The sequence below is a fragment of the Grammomys surdaster genome, unplaced genomic scaffold (genome assembly GCF_004785775.1).
Source record: "Grammomys surdaster isolate TR1022 unplaced genomic scaffold, NIH_TR_1.0 358, whole genome shotgun sequence".
NCBI lineage: Eukaryota > Metazoa > Chordata > Mammalia > Rodentia > Muridae > Grammomys > Grammomys surdaster.
This window is the reverse complement of record NW_021604777.1, coordinates 758415-772247: the sequence shown is the minus strand read 5'-3', so window position 1 is coordinate 772247 and position 13833 is coordinate 758415. Positions and strand designations below refer to the sequence as shown.

The following is a 13833-nucleotide window of genomic DNA, read 5'->3' as shown; positions in this document are numbered from 1 at the left end:
TTTTTTTTCTTTTTCTTTTCCTTTTTTTCTGAGACAGGGTGTCACAAAGCTCAGGCTGCTCTCAGATTCATTATATAGTAAAGGAAGACCTTGAACTTGTGATTCTCCTGCCTCTACCTCCCAACCTCCTAAATGCTGGGGCATGCCTGCAACTCAGAGTTTTTGTTGGTGGTGTTTTGTTTTGTGAACCTCAGAGGTTCTCCCACACTTCTCTCATGGATATGAGCTTTTTAATGGTTTGGGCTTTTTGTTTGTTTGTTTGTTTGCTTGCTTGCTTGCTTGCTTGCTTGCTTTTTAGGACAGTGTTTCTCTGTGTAGCCCAGGATGTCCTGGAACTGACTCTGTAGAATAAACTGGCTTGGGACTCAGAGATCTTCCTGGCTCTGCCTCTTGAGTACTGGGATTAACTAAAGGCGTGTGCCACAGCTGCTGCAGTGGCTGACACTGCTGCCGCCACCACCCAGCTGGATAGGAGTTTTTGCCAAGAGGGCAACTCTGTATTCTAAGGTCAAGTGTCCTTTAATCTAGCTTTAGGACCCTCTAGTGTTTCTGCTCCATAAAGGGAACATTGGTCAGGAAGGATGTGTGAAAACGTAGATGACCTGACCCTTGGAGGTCTCTGGATATCTCTCAGCCTACCGTCATCAGGGCTCATATGTAATTCCTTCTGAACACAAGCTGCTGTGCAAGCTTTCAGGAGCACAGCCTGCTCAGGCTGCTGGGCTCTGTGCTAGACCTAACAGGTGAGGCACACAGAGTGAATGTTACGGTAGGGTAGATGTAGCAGGTCTGTATCCTGGTGTGATGAGTGTGGCTTCCCTGACTGTAACTGGGGAGGATTGGCTCAACAGCCAAGGAGGGTGTAGCAATATGATGTCACAGGGCAGCAGGGGGATGACAAGGGTTAAACGTCTCCTTTTCTCTCCTTGGCTGTTGCACAGAGCCCCAACACCAAGTTTTCGAAGAGGAAACCTCTGCCCTCCATCTCATCTGTGTCCAGCTTGTCCTACATCTCTAACCCCTGGTTTGAGGAACTTACTAACTTCTTGGTTGAGCAGGCAGTCTCCTTGCTTATCTGCAAGTACAAGTTTGAGGAAAGCCTCAATAAGCAACTTGGCTTCATCTCCTTTCCTATCACTGAGGTTCTCATGGACATCTTTCTGGGCTTCAAGAAGGTGAAGGGCACCCACATCCGCCTGTCCTCGGACATCAACTGGACCTGTCTTCTGCGTAAGTTGGAAGAAGCTGAGTTGGCATGGCAGGCCCTAAGACATGCCTCCAGGTCAGGAGCCTCTCCACGTAGTGCCTCCCGTGTTGGCGCCTCCTATCATAGCACAGAACCCACCTCCATGCAACCAGAGCTTACTGGTGACATAGATCAGGACCAGTCTCCAGAGTCCCGCCTCTCCTTCCACCCTGAGCTGCCAATTCGCCAGCTGCTCAGCCCTCGGGATCCTGGATCAGGCCAGGAACAGGCACCTAACATGAACCTGTCAGAAGTCAGGCCCTCTGTGATCTCCAGTGCCAGTATGGGCTCTAGATCCTCCAAGTTCAAGGAAGTGGAGAACACTGAAGAGGGTGAGGGCAGTGAAGAGGAGGAGGAGGAGGAGGAGGAGGAGGAAGAAGAAGAGGAAGAGGACAGAGGAAGTGAGGAGGATGAAGCCAAGGATTTTTCTGAGGGTGAGAAAACACCTCCTAGCCCAGCTTTGCATGAGTTGGAGGACGTTATGAATACAATCACTGTAATGAGCCCCAATGGCTCCCCATGAGACCTCTGTAAGCCATATAGAGTACTCCAGTCCTTGTCTCCTGTACTATCCAAGTAGCTGGCCACCCAGCCAGCCCCTGTCCTGAGTGGGGGGTCAGGATGACTGGGTGCTCAGGAGGAGTGCTGGTAATATTATCAAGGGAGCCAAAGAGACAAATGGAAATAAATTACATGTTTGTGGACAATGCTGTCTGGCCCTGGTGTGTTATCTTCTCTCCCTGGATGCCGGTCCTGGAATAGCATCTTCAAGGTGAGCCAGCCCTGTGTTACATGAACTTTTCCTTAGGATACAAGATAGGACACCAATGATACACAAAAGTAATGATTTTACCAAGGTGCAACTTGGTGAATTAATGATTTTATTGGGTTTACAGAAGAATGGATAAATGGTTACTTACAGAAGTATGAGTGACCCCCTAAACACCTCCTTCACCTAAGTGTCACCCCAACATGGCTAATGGCATCTCCATAGCTGCATAGATAGACCCCCAACCCAGACTCCAGTTTTTCTACCCTGTCTAGACTCTAGTACAGTGATTCTCAGCCTTCCTGATGCTGATACCCCTTAATACAATTTCTCATGTGGTGACCCTAACCATGAAATTATTTTCCTTGTTACTCCATAGCTGTACTTTTGATACTGTTACAGATAATAATGTAAGTATTTGATATTCAGAAGGTCTTAGGTGGCCCCCATGAAAGGGTTATTTGACCACAAAGGGACACAGCCCACAGATTGAGAACCACTTCTCTAGTTTCTTCAGAGACCAGGAAACCTTGGACAGAGCAACAGATGGAAAGGAAGAAATGGGCTCCATCTTGAGGGGTCCTATAAATAGTCACAGCTGCTCAGATGAAGACAGTGGTGGCTGCTATGTTTAGAGGACAGGTCTTCTACAACACCTGGGGACAGTTGGGCTTTACGACAGCTGGTCCTGCTTTGACTCTAGAGCTGTTTGCCACTTCCTACCACTCTTCTTCTTCTTTTTTTAAATGTTTTTTGTTTTTTGACAGAGTTTCTCTGTCCTGGAACTCACTCTGTAGATCAGGTTGGCCTCAAACTTAGAAATCTGCCTGTCTCTACCTCCAAAGTGCTGGGATTAAAGGCCTGTGCCACCACTGCCCAGCCCTGCCACTCTTCTATACCCTACTCTGCAACTTTATAGCTCTTCGAGCTCTTCAACTCCCATGCATCATAGCTTGTAGGGAGCTGAGGAAGCCCTGCATTCAGGAAGTCCTGAGTGGATGTGTATTTTGACATGAGCACAGCTTGTCTAGAACTCCAAGACAATTGACCAATGGGAAGTTGACAAAACCATTACAGTCATACATAGGTTGGTCTTGAGAGGGATAGCAAAGCATTCCCCATAAGTCAGATTTTGAGTGTTTATGAATGATTGATCATTGTGTGCAAAGACTAGCAACTGCAGTTTCCTTCCAGTTGTTTACTGTGGGAAACCCCTGCTAATTAAGGTCAAAGTCTACCATTGGCTGGATAGCCTTCTGGAGTTTGGTGCATAATGGAGAACTGTAGCAGAATTTTCTCCTAATTAATTGATTGGATAATAAAGACAACAAGAAGCCAATCGCTAGGCAAAAAGGAAGAGGCTGGCCTTCCAGGTCCGAGAGAGGAAGAGGGACATGGGAGGACGGAACAGCCTTTTGTATGGTGAGACAGGATCTGGAGGAGCAAAATGTAGACCGAGAACTGTTCTGCCAACAGAAGATTTCCAACATACAATAGTTTAGGACGATAGATTCTACACTCAGGGGTTGTGTCATCTGTTGATTCTAAACTAAGATTGTCTGGTGTTTTTCATTCTTGGCGACTCAAGGTGGCTGGAGGGAAAGAGTATAGCTGGGGTGGAATTCGCCAAGACTTTGGAACTGGAAGATTGGGCAAGGACTGAGCTCCAGGGGAGAGGTATTCATAGTGGAGTGCAAGGGCTGGAGAGAGCGCACCCGGAGCCATGGGAACTTGGAAGAGCTCTGGAGAGATAGAGTCCCGGTGTTTATGGGAGAGGTGTTGGCTAGGAGAAGCACATGATCTCGGGCTATGTACTGGGATGGGAACAGACCAAGACCGCCAGTGCCAGTGATTAGCTGTATTAGAGTGGATTGCTTTTTATAATTACATGCAACAGATGATGCCCTTGATTGGCAGGGCTTTCCCCTTCTCTGACCTTGTCTGGGGCATTCACCACCACCCCACTCCCCAACACCTCTACATGCATGTCACGTATCCTTAGTTAGATTACAGATTCTACTTCTCTTCTTCTGTTCAGCTAGAATCTGAGATTCCTGAAATGCTTCCCCATACTAATGATTTCAGGACCCTAAGCCCTCAGCCAGTGACCTTTGCCTATCCTGGATGCTCTTACCCTCAGTTCCCCAAAATTATATAAACCTTGAATCACCTCAAGTAAAGTTGATTTGCCTCCCTACAGCCGGTCCCTGTGTATCTTCACCGTACATACTTACAGGGCTTCAGCACCCCCTATCTGTCTCTGCTTCCTTTGCCCTCTTGGCCTATGCTTCCCGAGGGTGGGGAGGGTGTCACATTTACAACCTGAGACTGCTCATCTATGGAGACTTCTTACTGACCAATCTTTCCATCTGTGTTGAACATAATAAACATGTTAAGGTTCCCAGTTGTGCCAGGTAGAGAACTGCACTTTATCCCAGCTTCATTTTATATGTGTCTGTATGTCTGTCCTTTATATTCTCTTGCTGTCCCTAATCAGGGTTTTGGGACCCAAGACTTTCAGGTAGTGGCAATGTCTGCTTTGGGTGTATTAGTCGGTGCTCTCTAGTGTAACAGAACTTATAAAACAAATTAGAAATATTCATTAGAATGGTTAACAGCCTGCAATCCAGCTAATCTAACAATGGCTGACTATGAATGGAAAATCCAAGAATTCAGTAGTTGTTCAGTTCAGAAGGCTGAATGTCTCAGCTGGTCTTATCCACTGGAACCCTGAAGAAGTAGGCTCTAATGCCAGTTCAGGAATGGACTTGCTAGAAAGGACAGAGCAAGCAGGCAGAGAGCAAACGCTTCCCTCTGCCATGTCCTTTGATATTAACTTTCAGCCAAAGGTCTGACTCAGATTAGATCTGGATTAAAGATGTGTCTTCCTACCTCAAAGATCCAGATTAGAAGTGGATCTTCCCACTTCAATTTAAGCAAAACTCTCTCATAGGTGTGCTCTCTGCTTTTGCGGTATTAGTTAATTCCAGATGTAGTTAAGTTGACAACTAAGAATTGCCATCACAGAAAGTCTTCCTGAAAGGGTCTACAGGTTCCTTCCACAGAGCTCAGGGATATGGGAAGACACAATTGTAGAGTTAATTCACTCTGGCTACACCCACACTCTTAGATTCAAGAAGAGTTTGGTTATCTGTTATTCTGAAGGACTAAGGCCTAAGGTAGGTGGATCAGGGATCCATTTGTAGTAGAGGCCATACCAATCTTATGGTTGACATGTCCCACTGGGCTGACCCTATTCCAAGGAATGAGTATAGTTAGGACAAACCAAGGAGTTCTGGCTATTTTCTCTCTCTGTAAATATTTATTTTATGTATATGAGTACACTGTAGCTATCTTCAGACGTACCAGAAGAAGGCATCAGATCCCATTTCAGATGGTTGTGAGCCACCATGTGGTTGCTGGGAATTAAACTCAGAACCTTTAGAAGAACAGCCAGTGACCTTAATTGCTGAGCCATCTCTTCCAGCCCGATTCTGGCTATTTTCAGTGATTACTGAAAACATATGTAGAATGCAGAGACTGGCCTTTGAGCTGTCTTCCAGAGACAAGAAAATCCTGTGAGAAGAAAAATGCTAAGAGAGGGACCCTTGATTCTCGAAGACAATGGCTGTCAATTACCACCACTGACAGTTCCTACTACCAAGTCCAAAAAGCATCTACCACAGCTTTCGAGGTCTACATACCTGGGAGGCTGGGAAAAGTCCCCTTTGGAAATCACTAATACCTTATGCTAGCAACACGCGTCTTTAGCCCATGATCAAATGATCTCTTGGCAGACCATTGAGGCTGACAGGCTGAAGTTCATGTCCCTGTTTTTAGCTGTTCATGTCTGAAGCTGGAACATTCTAAATGAGCATTCTTCCCACAATGTCTGTCCTGCATGTGGCCTTCCCAGATTCAGTCATCTAGCCTGAAACTTCCCCCCTCACTCTTTCTTTCTCTTTTATGTATATGGGATTTTTGTCTGCACACTAGAAGAGAGCAATGGAGCTGCCATTATAAACAGGTGTGAGCTGCCATGCAGGACGTCTGGAAGAGTAGTCATGCTCTAAATGATGGCACCATTTTTCCAGCCCTGAATTTCACTTTTCTTAAACCTCAGAGGCCACCACTTCTTAGAAGGGGGAGTGAGACTGCTGGAGTTTTTGAGGCTATAGCTGAGAAACCTCCAAATGTCTCAGTTCTCAGGTTCAAGAGGAGGGAAAATAGGCACAATGGCCTTTGCTAACAGGGATGAGAGAAACACATACCTTTACCTATGCTAACAAGCTCAAAGCGAGAGATGCTGTTCGTGACTGCATTTGGAGACCAGCTACAAACCCGTCAATACTCGGTTGGACATCCATGAGTCTTTTGACTCAAGCTGAACTGCTCAAACTGTCTTGAGACTCTGATCCAAGAGGCAAACTCTGACTGGAAGGTGGAGGGCATTGGGGACGCCATGATCGATCACACCTGAGCAACTCCTCATGAGGTGAGCTCGGGACTGTGGTCTGCAGGGGAGGCACAACGAGGAAACAATTCTTGCCCTGTGTCATGAAGAACCTACAGCTTTGGATCAGCAGGACTGGCCCTTTCTTTTTTTCTTTTTCTTTTTTCTCTTTCTTTCTTTCTTTCTTTCTTTCTTTCTTTCTTTCTTTCTTTTTTTTTTTTTGAGACAGGGTTTCTCTGTGTAGCCCTGGCTGTCCTGGAACTCACTCTGTAGACCAGGCTGGCCCTGAACTCAGAAATCCACCTACCTCTGCCTCCCAAGTGCTGGGACTAAAGGCGTGCACCACCACTGCCCAGCCAGGACTGGCCCTTTCATGAATCCCAAATGTTTGCAAGTAATAATACAGATTTTGGGGTGGACCAACTCAGCCCTGGATCTAGGCCTGGGTGGTAGCTGAGGTGGTCAGTGAGCATACCCCTCTCCATTATCTGCACCAGGATTAACTCACTGCACTGCTCCAGCTAGGCTACCGAATCCTCTCATGGTCAGCTCTCCCGCTCTCACATTCTTAGGCCTGGCTCATCCGCACCCACACCTCCAGAGCTAGCTCCACTGTGCTGCCCAGTCAGTGGCCCACTCTCTCAAGTGCTGCAGTCTGTAAGGGGTTGGGTCACCTCTCCCACTCTCACACCCTTGGGGCTGGCTCAATCATGCCCCCTGGGCCAGGGCCAGTCCTACTGTGATGCCCAGGCAAGGCACAGGCCCCAATCTCCTGAGTGCTGTGGCCCGTGAGGGACAGAGACAGCTCTCTTGCTCTCATGCTTCATAACACTGGGCAACAACAGGATAACCAGGAGGAAGCCTTGTGAGGATCCAATCTTGATGACGTCACAGAAGCCAGAGATCTCGAACCAGACCAATGATTCATTGCAATAAATATTCGCAAGTGAAGATGTGTGGGCAGAGGGGTATACTGTGGGACAGACTGACATACTACAGCTTCCATGACAAGATTTTTTTTCTATGTTTTGGTTTTGTGTGTGTGGTTTTTATTTTGTGGGGAGGTTACAGGGGCAAAGTTTGGATATGAGGGACAGGGAAATGAGCAGGACTGGGGTATATGATGTGAAACTTAGAAAGAAGTGATAAAAAGTGTAATTTTAATTTTGTCTCTCTCTACTTTAAATGATAGTTCTCAAATGCTTTAACCTCCCTTCTAGCCTACCACCTACCAGAAGTGGAAAAGAAAGGATATGGGGAAAGTAGGCCTGTTTAGAAATTGTTCTTTAGAAATCTCATCTGTGCCGGGCAGTGGTGGCGCACGCCTTTAGTCCCAGTACTTGGGAGGCAGAGGCAGGCGGATTTCTGAGTTCGAGGCCAGCCTGGTCTACAGAATGAGTTCCAGGACAGCCAAGGCTACACAGAGAAACCCTGTCTCAAAAAAAAAACCAAAAAGAAAAAAAGAAAAAAGAAATCTCATCTGTGTTGCCAGGAAATCCGTGGTTTAGTTCACAGGTCAGTAGTGGCAGCTGGATTCATTCACAAACAGTTACAAATATATCAACAGTCCAGTTTGATAGCATGCAGTGACACAACCTAGCAGGATCAGCCTGACATCATCCCAATCCAAATGAATCAGCAGGAGTGACCAGGACCAATAGGAATGCCAGGACAAGTTCTTAGCTATGCCTCTCTCAGTGAGGGGAGACTAGCGAAGAGAAGAGCCGAGACCAACAAGCGTTTAGCTATGTAAGCAAGCCAAGCTCCTGCCACTGTCTAGTGAGTCCTTTTTATACGCTCTCTAAAGATCACGTGTCCTCCATGGGTCTTGCCTAACCAAGTGTCTTGCCTCAGCACATGAGTCTGTCTCAGCTGATGTCACTCTGCCAATTGGCCGAGTCTGTGGAAGCGGCAAGACGCTGAGGCATACCACCACCAGAAGTTTTTTGGTGCGCTTCTCTCTATGGAGTCCTGACAAAATGGAGCTCAACTATGCAATGTAAGATGGACCAATACGTGTGTGTTGGTAGCCGAGAATCCTTTATCACATGTCCTTTCATGTGTTTGTTTTAGCAAAACATCCTTTCATCTGAATGTTCCTTCACGAGTCTGCCTTAGCCTTTCATCTACGCCCACTTCAGCAAAATGTTCCTTCATGTGTTTGCCCTCACAAATATCATCCAACACAAGTGATTTCCCAAAGAACCCTGAAGTTTCCACTTCACAAAGTAAAACAAAAACAAACAAACAAACAAACAAACAAACAAACACAAGAGAGAGAGAGGGAAACAATTATAAAATGTCATGAGGCGAGGCCCCATAAGAGTTCAAAGAAATATTGGTTCCCCTATTTTGGCTCTGGAGTGTAAGCGGTCTTCCTAAAAGAAAATCCAAGGGAGTCCCCAAAAATATAATTTTGGGGATAACAGAGCATTCTCAATGGATACAAGCTATGAACATATTCCAGGAAGTTGAAACAAAGGAAAATTTAAAAGGAGAAATGTAAATTACAAAATGATTTTTTTAATAATAGTCATCGGCTACAGGGATTCGAAGTAGACACGGTGCCAGTCTGAGATCAAACAGGGGTACGATGCTCTCAGTTACGGACAACACACCTGAAAGAGAGCACCTCAGCTCAAGAACCACCTCCACTCATTGGCCTGTGGGGATTCCGAATTGATGCAGGACAGAGCAGCCCAACGTGGGCAGTACCGTCCCTGGGAAGGTTCCTGGGCTTTATACAAAAGCTAACTGACTGGGCATATAGTGGTGAATGGGGAATGCCTTTAGTTCTAGTACTTGGGAGGCAGATGCAGGCCGATCTTTGTGAGTTTAAGGCTAGCCCTGTCCACAGAGTGAGTTCCAGAACTGCAAGGGGCATAGAGTGTATTCTTGTTTCAAAGACAAACGAACAAAACCAAAACCCCAACAAAACAACAGCAAACCAAGAAAGCCATCTGAAACCAGTTATAGTGACTCATACTCAGGAGACAGAGGCAGGAAGAACTCTGGGTTCAAGGTCAGCCTAGTGTACAGAGCAAGTTCTAGGACAACCAGAGCTGAGACTCTGAGAGAAAACAGAGAGAAACCCTGTCTTGAAAAATAAATATATAAATAAATAAATAAACAAAAAGCTGAGCAGAAGTAGAAGCAAGCAAGCTGTAGGTCGTCCTTCCTCCATGCTCCTGCTTGAGTGCTTTATAACAGCAACAGAAAGCAAACGGAAGCAGGTAGCTTCTAGGCAGGTGTCCTTGCAGAGATATTCCTGTGAGGCTGTGGTGGCCTTTGTGAAAGGCTGTTGTTCTGACTGAGCCTTTTGTAAATTATTCTTGTCAGACATACATACGCCAGATCCACGCTTTCTCAGCCTCATATTTACATGTTAGTTTGGGTTAAAGTCTTGACAAATGACTGTTTTGATTCTAACGATTCTGACACAGCTTACTTAGAAACCTGTTGTCTACCTGTCATCCTCTCTAGGAGGACGACCTCAGACTTCCTCTTGAACTTCCTGCCTCCACTATTTGAGGGTTGATTTGCTAAGGATCAAACCCAGAGATTTGCACTTGATGGACAAGCACTTACTCAACTGATCTACATCTGCAGCCTGAAACATAAACTTTACTGAGCATCTAGGTAGTGCCCTAAGTACATACTTATCAGCTTCTTAGGAATGTAGCCTGGAAGGGCAGTTCTTTTGTGAATACCCCAAAATAGATGAATGGATGGATGGATAGATAGGGCGTGTGTGTATGTGTATGAGGGCTCACAGCTCATCCAGCAACCTTAGGATTCCTGCACCAAAAGACTCAAGTAGCTGTGTGGCTAAGAGAATTCAGAAACCATGCGGTCCAGGAACTGACGTGATTCAGTGCCAGCTTGATTAACTCCTGGGGCTAGGAGATTTCAATAACTTTGTTATCTGTCTACTTTGAGACCACAAAATCTCGTGATTCACACAAGTCTGTAGCTTTGGTCCGAGGTCTGAGTGGAGGGACACACAACTAAAGTTTAGGGGACCAGGGTCAAAGGGGTTCCTGTACCTACTACTCCCGAGGATTTCTAACGGAGAACCAAGTGACTAGAGGCAACCAACCTCGGCGTGCACCACTCTAAGGCCTTTCGGGGACAGTCGCCGCAGCCACTGCTTTATTGGTGGGTCCTCGGAAGCGTGGACCAGTTAAAATCCTCCTGGTGTCTCCAGCCCCCTCCCAGCTACCTTGAAAGCTGGGGGTGGGGCCGCTGCACACGATCCAATAGTAGTGCAGGAGGAACGCGCGCGCGCAGACGATTGGCTGCCGTGGGAGGGCGCTGTCAGAGCCGGATTGGCCGCTGTTGAGGACGGAAGCGCAGAGGTCCGGAGCAGCTGGAACCTGGCCGGCTGGCGCGATGTGGGGCGCGAGCCACGGCAGGGTAGCGGGGCCGGCGCTGCTGGGGCTGTTGCTGGCGCTCTCGGTGCGGAGCAGTGGTGCGTCCAAGGCCAGCGCCGGGCTAGTGACCTGCGGGTCAGTGCTGAAGCTACTCAACACCCACCACAGAGTGCGGCTGCATTCACATGACATCAAATACGGATCCGGTGCGCAGGGGTGGTGACTGGAACCGCCAGGGGGCGGAGGCTTAGAGACCAGGTGGTCTTAGCGGGGTCTGTGGGTTGTCAGGGAGCCGGGTGGTTGCGAGTCTAGACTCGCTTGTGGGTTGTGACAGACGTGACAGACAAGCCGCAGGGAGTGAGAATGCACGGGGGAGGGGGGTGGACTAAGGGGTGTTCACCGGTACTTGGGATCCAGCCTGGGCTGGGGTGAGCCCTTTGGATCCTGGAGTTGTAGGGGCTGTGGGGGAAACTTTTTAGTGTTCAAGACGAGGGTCTGGAGGTCTGTGATTAACAAGAGACCACGGGTGGGCTGGGCTGTCCCTCTTCAGGCAGCGGCCAACAGTCGGTAACCGGCGTGGAGGCGTCCGACGATGCCAATAGTTACTGGCGGATTCGCGGCGGCTCCGAGGGTGGGTGCCCACGCGGGCTCCCAGTGCGCTGTGGGCAGGCAGTGCGGCTCACGCACGTGCTTACCGGCAAGAACCTGCACACGCACCACTTCCCGTCGCCGCTATCCAACAACCAGGCAAGCCCCGTTCCAAACCCCGCCGCAGGGCAGGGACCGGAATGACAGTGTGACAGTGGGAGGGAGGTGAGAGGGAGGGATGTAGGGGAGGGCCCCAAGAGGGGACTCAGTCTCAGCTACTATGAGTTGAGAGTTTCTATTCAGAAGTTTATGGAGCTCCTGCTCTGGGTCCTGTCCCCAGGAACTTCCTCCACCGAGTTAGAAGTACTGAGAGAGAAGTCAGTGCGATTAGTTCCTATTTGGACACAGAGGTGGACCCACACAGAGCAGATAATAGGAAACTGCAGAAAGAAGAAACTCAGGCTGGGCTTGATTAAGAGAAGTGGGAGCTTCTTCCTACTCCTTCCCCTCTTGTGGAAGAGCTCCTGCTAAAACGCAGGGCTCTTTCTTTGCAGCTGGTCAGGGAGGAACATGGGGAGAATCTCTGACAGTGCTTTGGGGGCGTTTCAGGGGGAAAATGTTGGATAGGGAACTTGGCCATTAGCCTGGGTACTTGGGGAGTAAGGCCAGTGGGCACTCCACAGACTGATACAGGAGGCTCTATGCACCTGAAGAACCTACAATGGGGTGGGAATCTTTTTTTTTTTTTTGACCAGATTTCTCTATGTAGCCCCAGCTGGTTGTCCTAGAACACACTATGTAGACCAGGCTGACCTAAAACACCCAGAAATCTGCCTGCCTATACCTCCTGAGTGCTATACTTAAAGGCGTTTGCCACCACACCTGACTAGGACTGGACTCTTGGCTTCCATTTTCACAATTGTGGATGCTGAATGTCAGAGAAAGGACCAGAGGCCCAGGATACTAGGTGCAAGTATTACAGCTAGACATAAAGCTCAGGGGAGTCTGTGCCCTGTGTGTGACTGTTTTTATACTTTACACTCTCAGGAGGTGAGTGCTTTTGGGGAAGACGGTGAGGGTGATGACCTGGACCTGTGGACAGTACGATGTTCTGGGCAACACTGGGAGCGAGAGGCCAGTGTCCGCTTCCAGCATGTGGGTACCTCTGTGTTCCTGTCGGTCACTGGTGAACAGTATGGTAACCCCATCCGTGGGCAGCATGAGGTCCATGGCATGCCTAGTGCCAATGCTCACAACATGTGGAAGGCCATGGAAGGAATCTTCATCAAGCCTGGAGCAGACCCCTCCACAGGTCACGATGAACTCTGAGAGCTGGGTGGGTGAAGGGAGGGTGGCTGAGTGGGAATCCGCAGGGCCACTCTTGTGTAAGACTTTGTTTGTAGGGGCCCTCAAGTGCCTTTATGATTAGAGAATGTTGGTTTGTAATTATCTTTGCTGTAACCCTGGGGAAGATCTGGAGATGCCAGCCATAATTGTCCAAGTTACATCTCACCTGTCTCAAGCACCTGTTCAAAAATTTTTTGAGACTGTCTATGTATCCCTGGCTGGCCTGGAACTCACAGAGATCCACCTGCCTCTGCTTCCTGAGTGCTGGTATTAAAGGTGTATACCACCACAACTGGCTCCAACCTGTTCAATAAACTAATTTTTATTACTAGTGTGAGTGCATGAAATGTGTGTTTGCTGCCACCTGTACCTCAGTGCATGCATGGAGGTCAGAGAACGATCTAGTCGCTTCTCACCTTCCACCTTTACGTTGGTTCCGAGATGAAACTCAGCTTGCCAGCATTTCATAGTACATACTAGCTGCTGAGCCATCTTACGGGTCCCAGACCTTTTTGGATGCCTGTCCCTGCATTATAACACTGCCCTGAACTGTGATCTCACCCGTCTACCCTACAGTGTTCTCATAGCAACCGACCTCATTTCCCAGGACTTGATCTTAGGCAACTTTTCTATTGAATGGCCTAGGACACAAGGCCCCTGCCAATTGATATGGGTTCAAGCTTTCTAGTTCCCTCATCTCTTGCTCTCAGGACCCCATTTTTCTGGTGGTTGTGGCAGTTTTGAAACTTATCTTTGAGTAAGGACCAGTTGAGGATTCTGCCTTTATAATGGAAATTAATACCTCAGGCTCCCAGACTCTTGTTGTAAATTATGCTCTCCCTTACCCTGGCCTGTCCAAGTTACATCATCAGGCCCCCACTAGGACCTTCCAAGGCCCTAAAGAAAGAAGAGAACTAGGAGAGATGAGTTGGTGGTTAGGAGCAGAGCCTGCACTTTCAGAGGACTACCAACTATGTCATGTTGGGTGGTTCACAACCTGTAACTCCAGTTCTGGGAGGGATCTCTCAGACCTCTTATTCCTGCACACATGTGCACA

The 13833-nt window shown here is 48.0% G+C and overlaps 1 protein-coding gene across 1 annotated transcript; it reads left to right on the top strand.

The window, feature by feature from the left end:
* Window positions 1-10793: 10793 nt before the first annotated feature.
* Window positions 10794-13110, top strand: Sdf2l1 (stromal cell derived factor 2 like 1). Its single transcript, XM_028779661.1, has 3 exons — window positions 10794-11047; window positions 11392-11588; window positions 12477-13110. The coding sequence occupies exons 1-3, from the start codon at window positions 10861-10863 to the stop codon at window positions 12756-12758; spliced, it is 666 nt and encodes a 221-aa protein (XP_028635494.1). The 5' UTR covers window positions 10794-10860; the 3' UTR covers window positions 12759-13110.
* The last annotated feature ends 723 nt before the right edge of the window (window positions 13111-13833 follow it).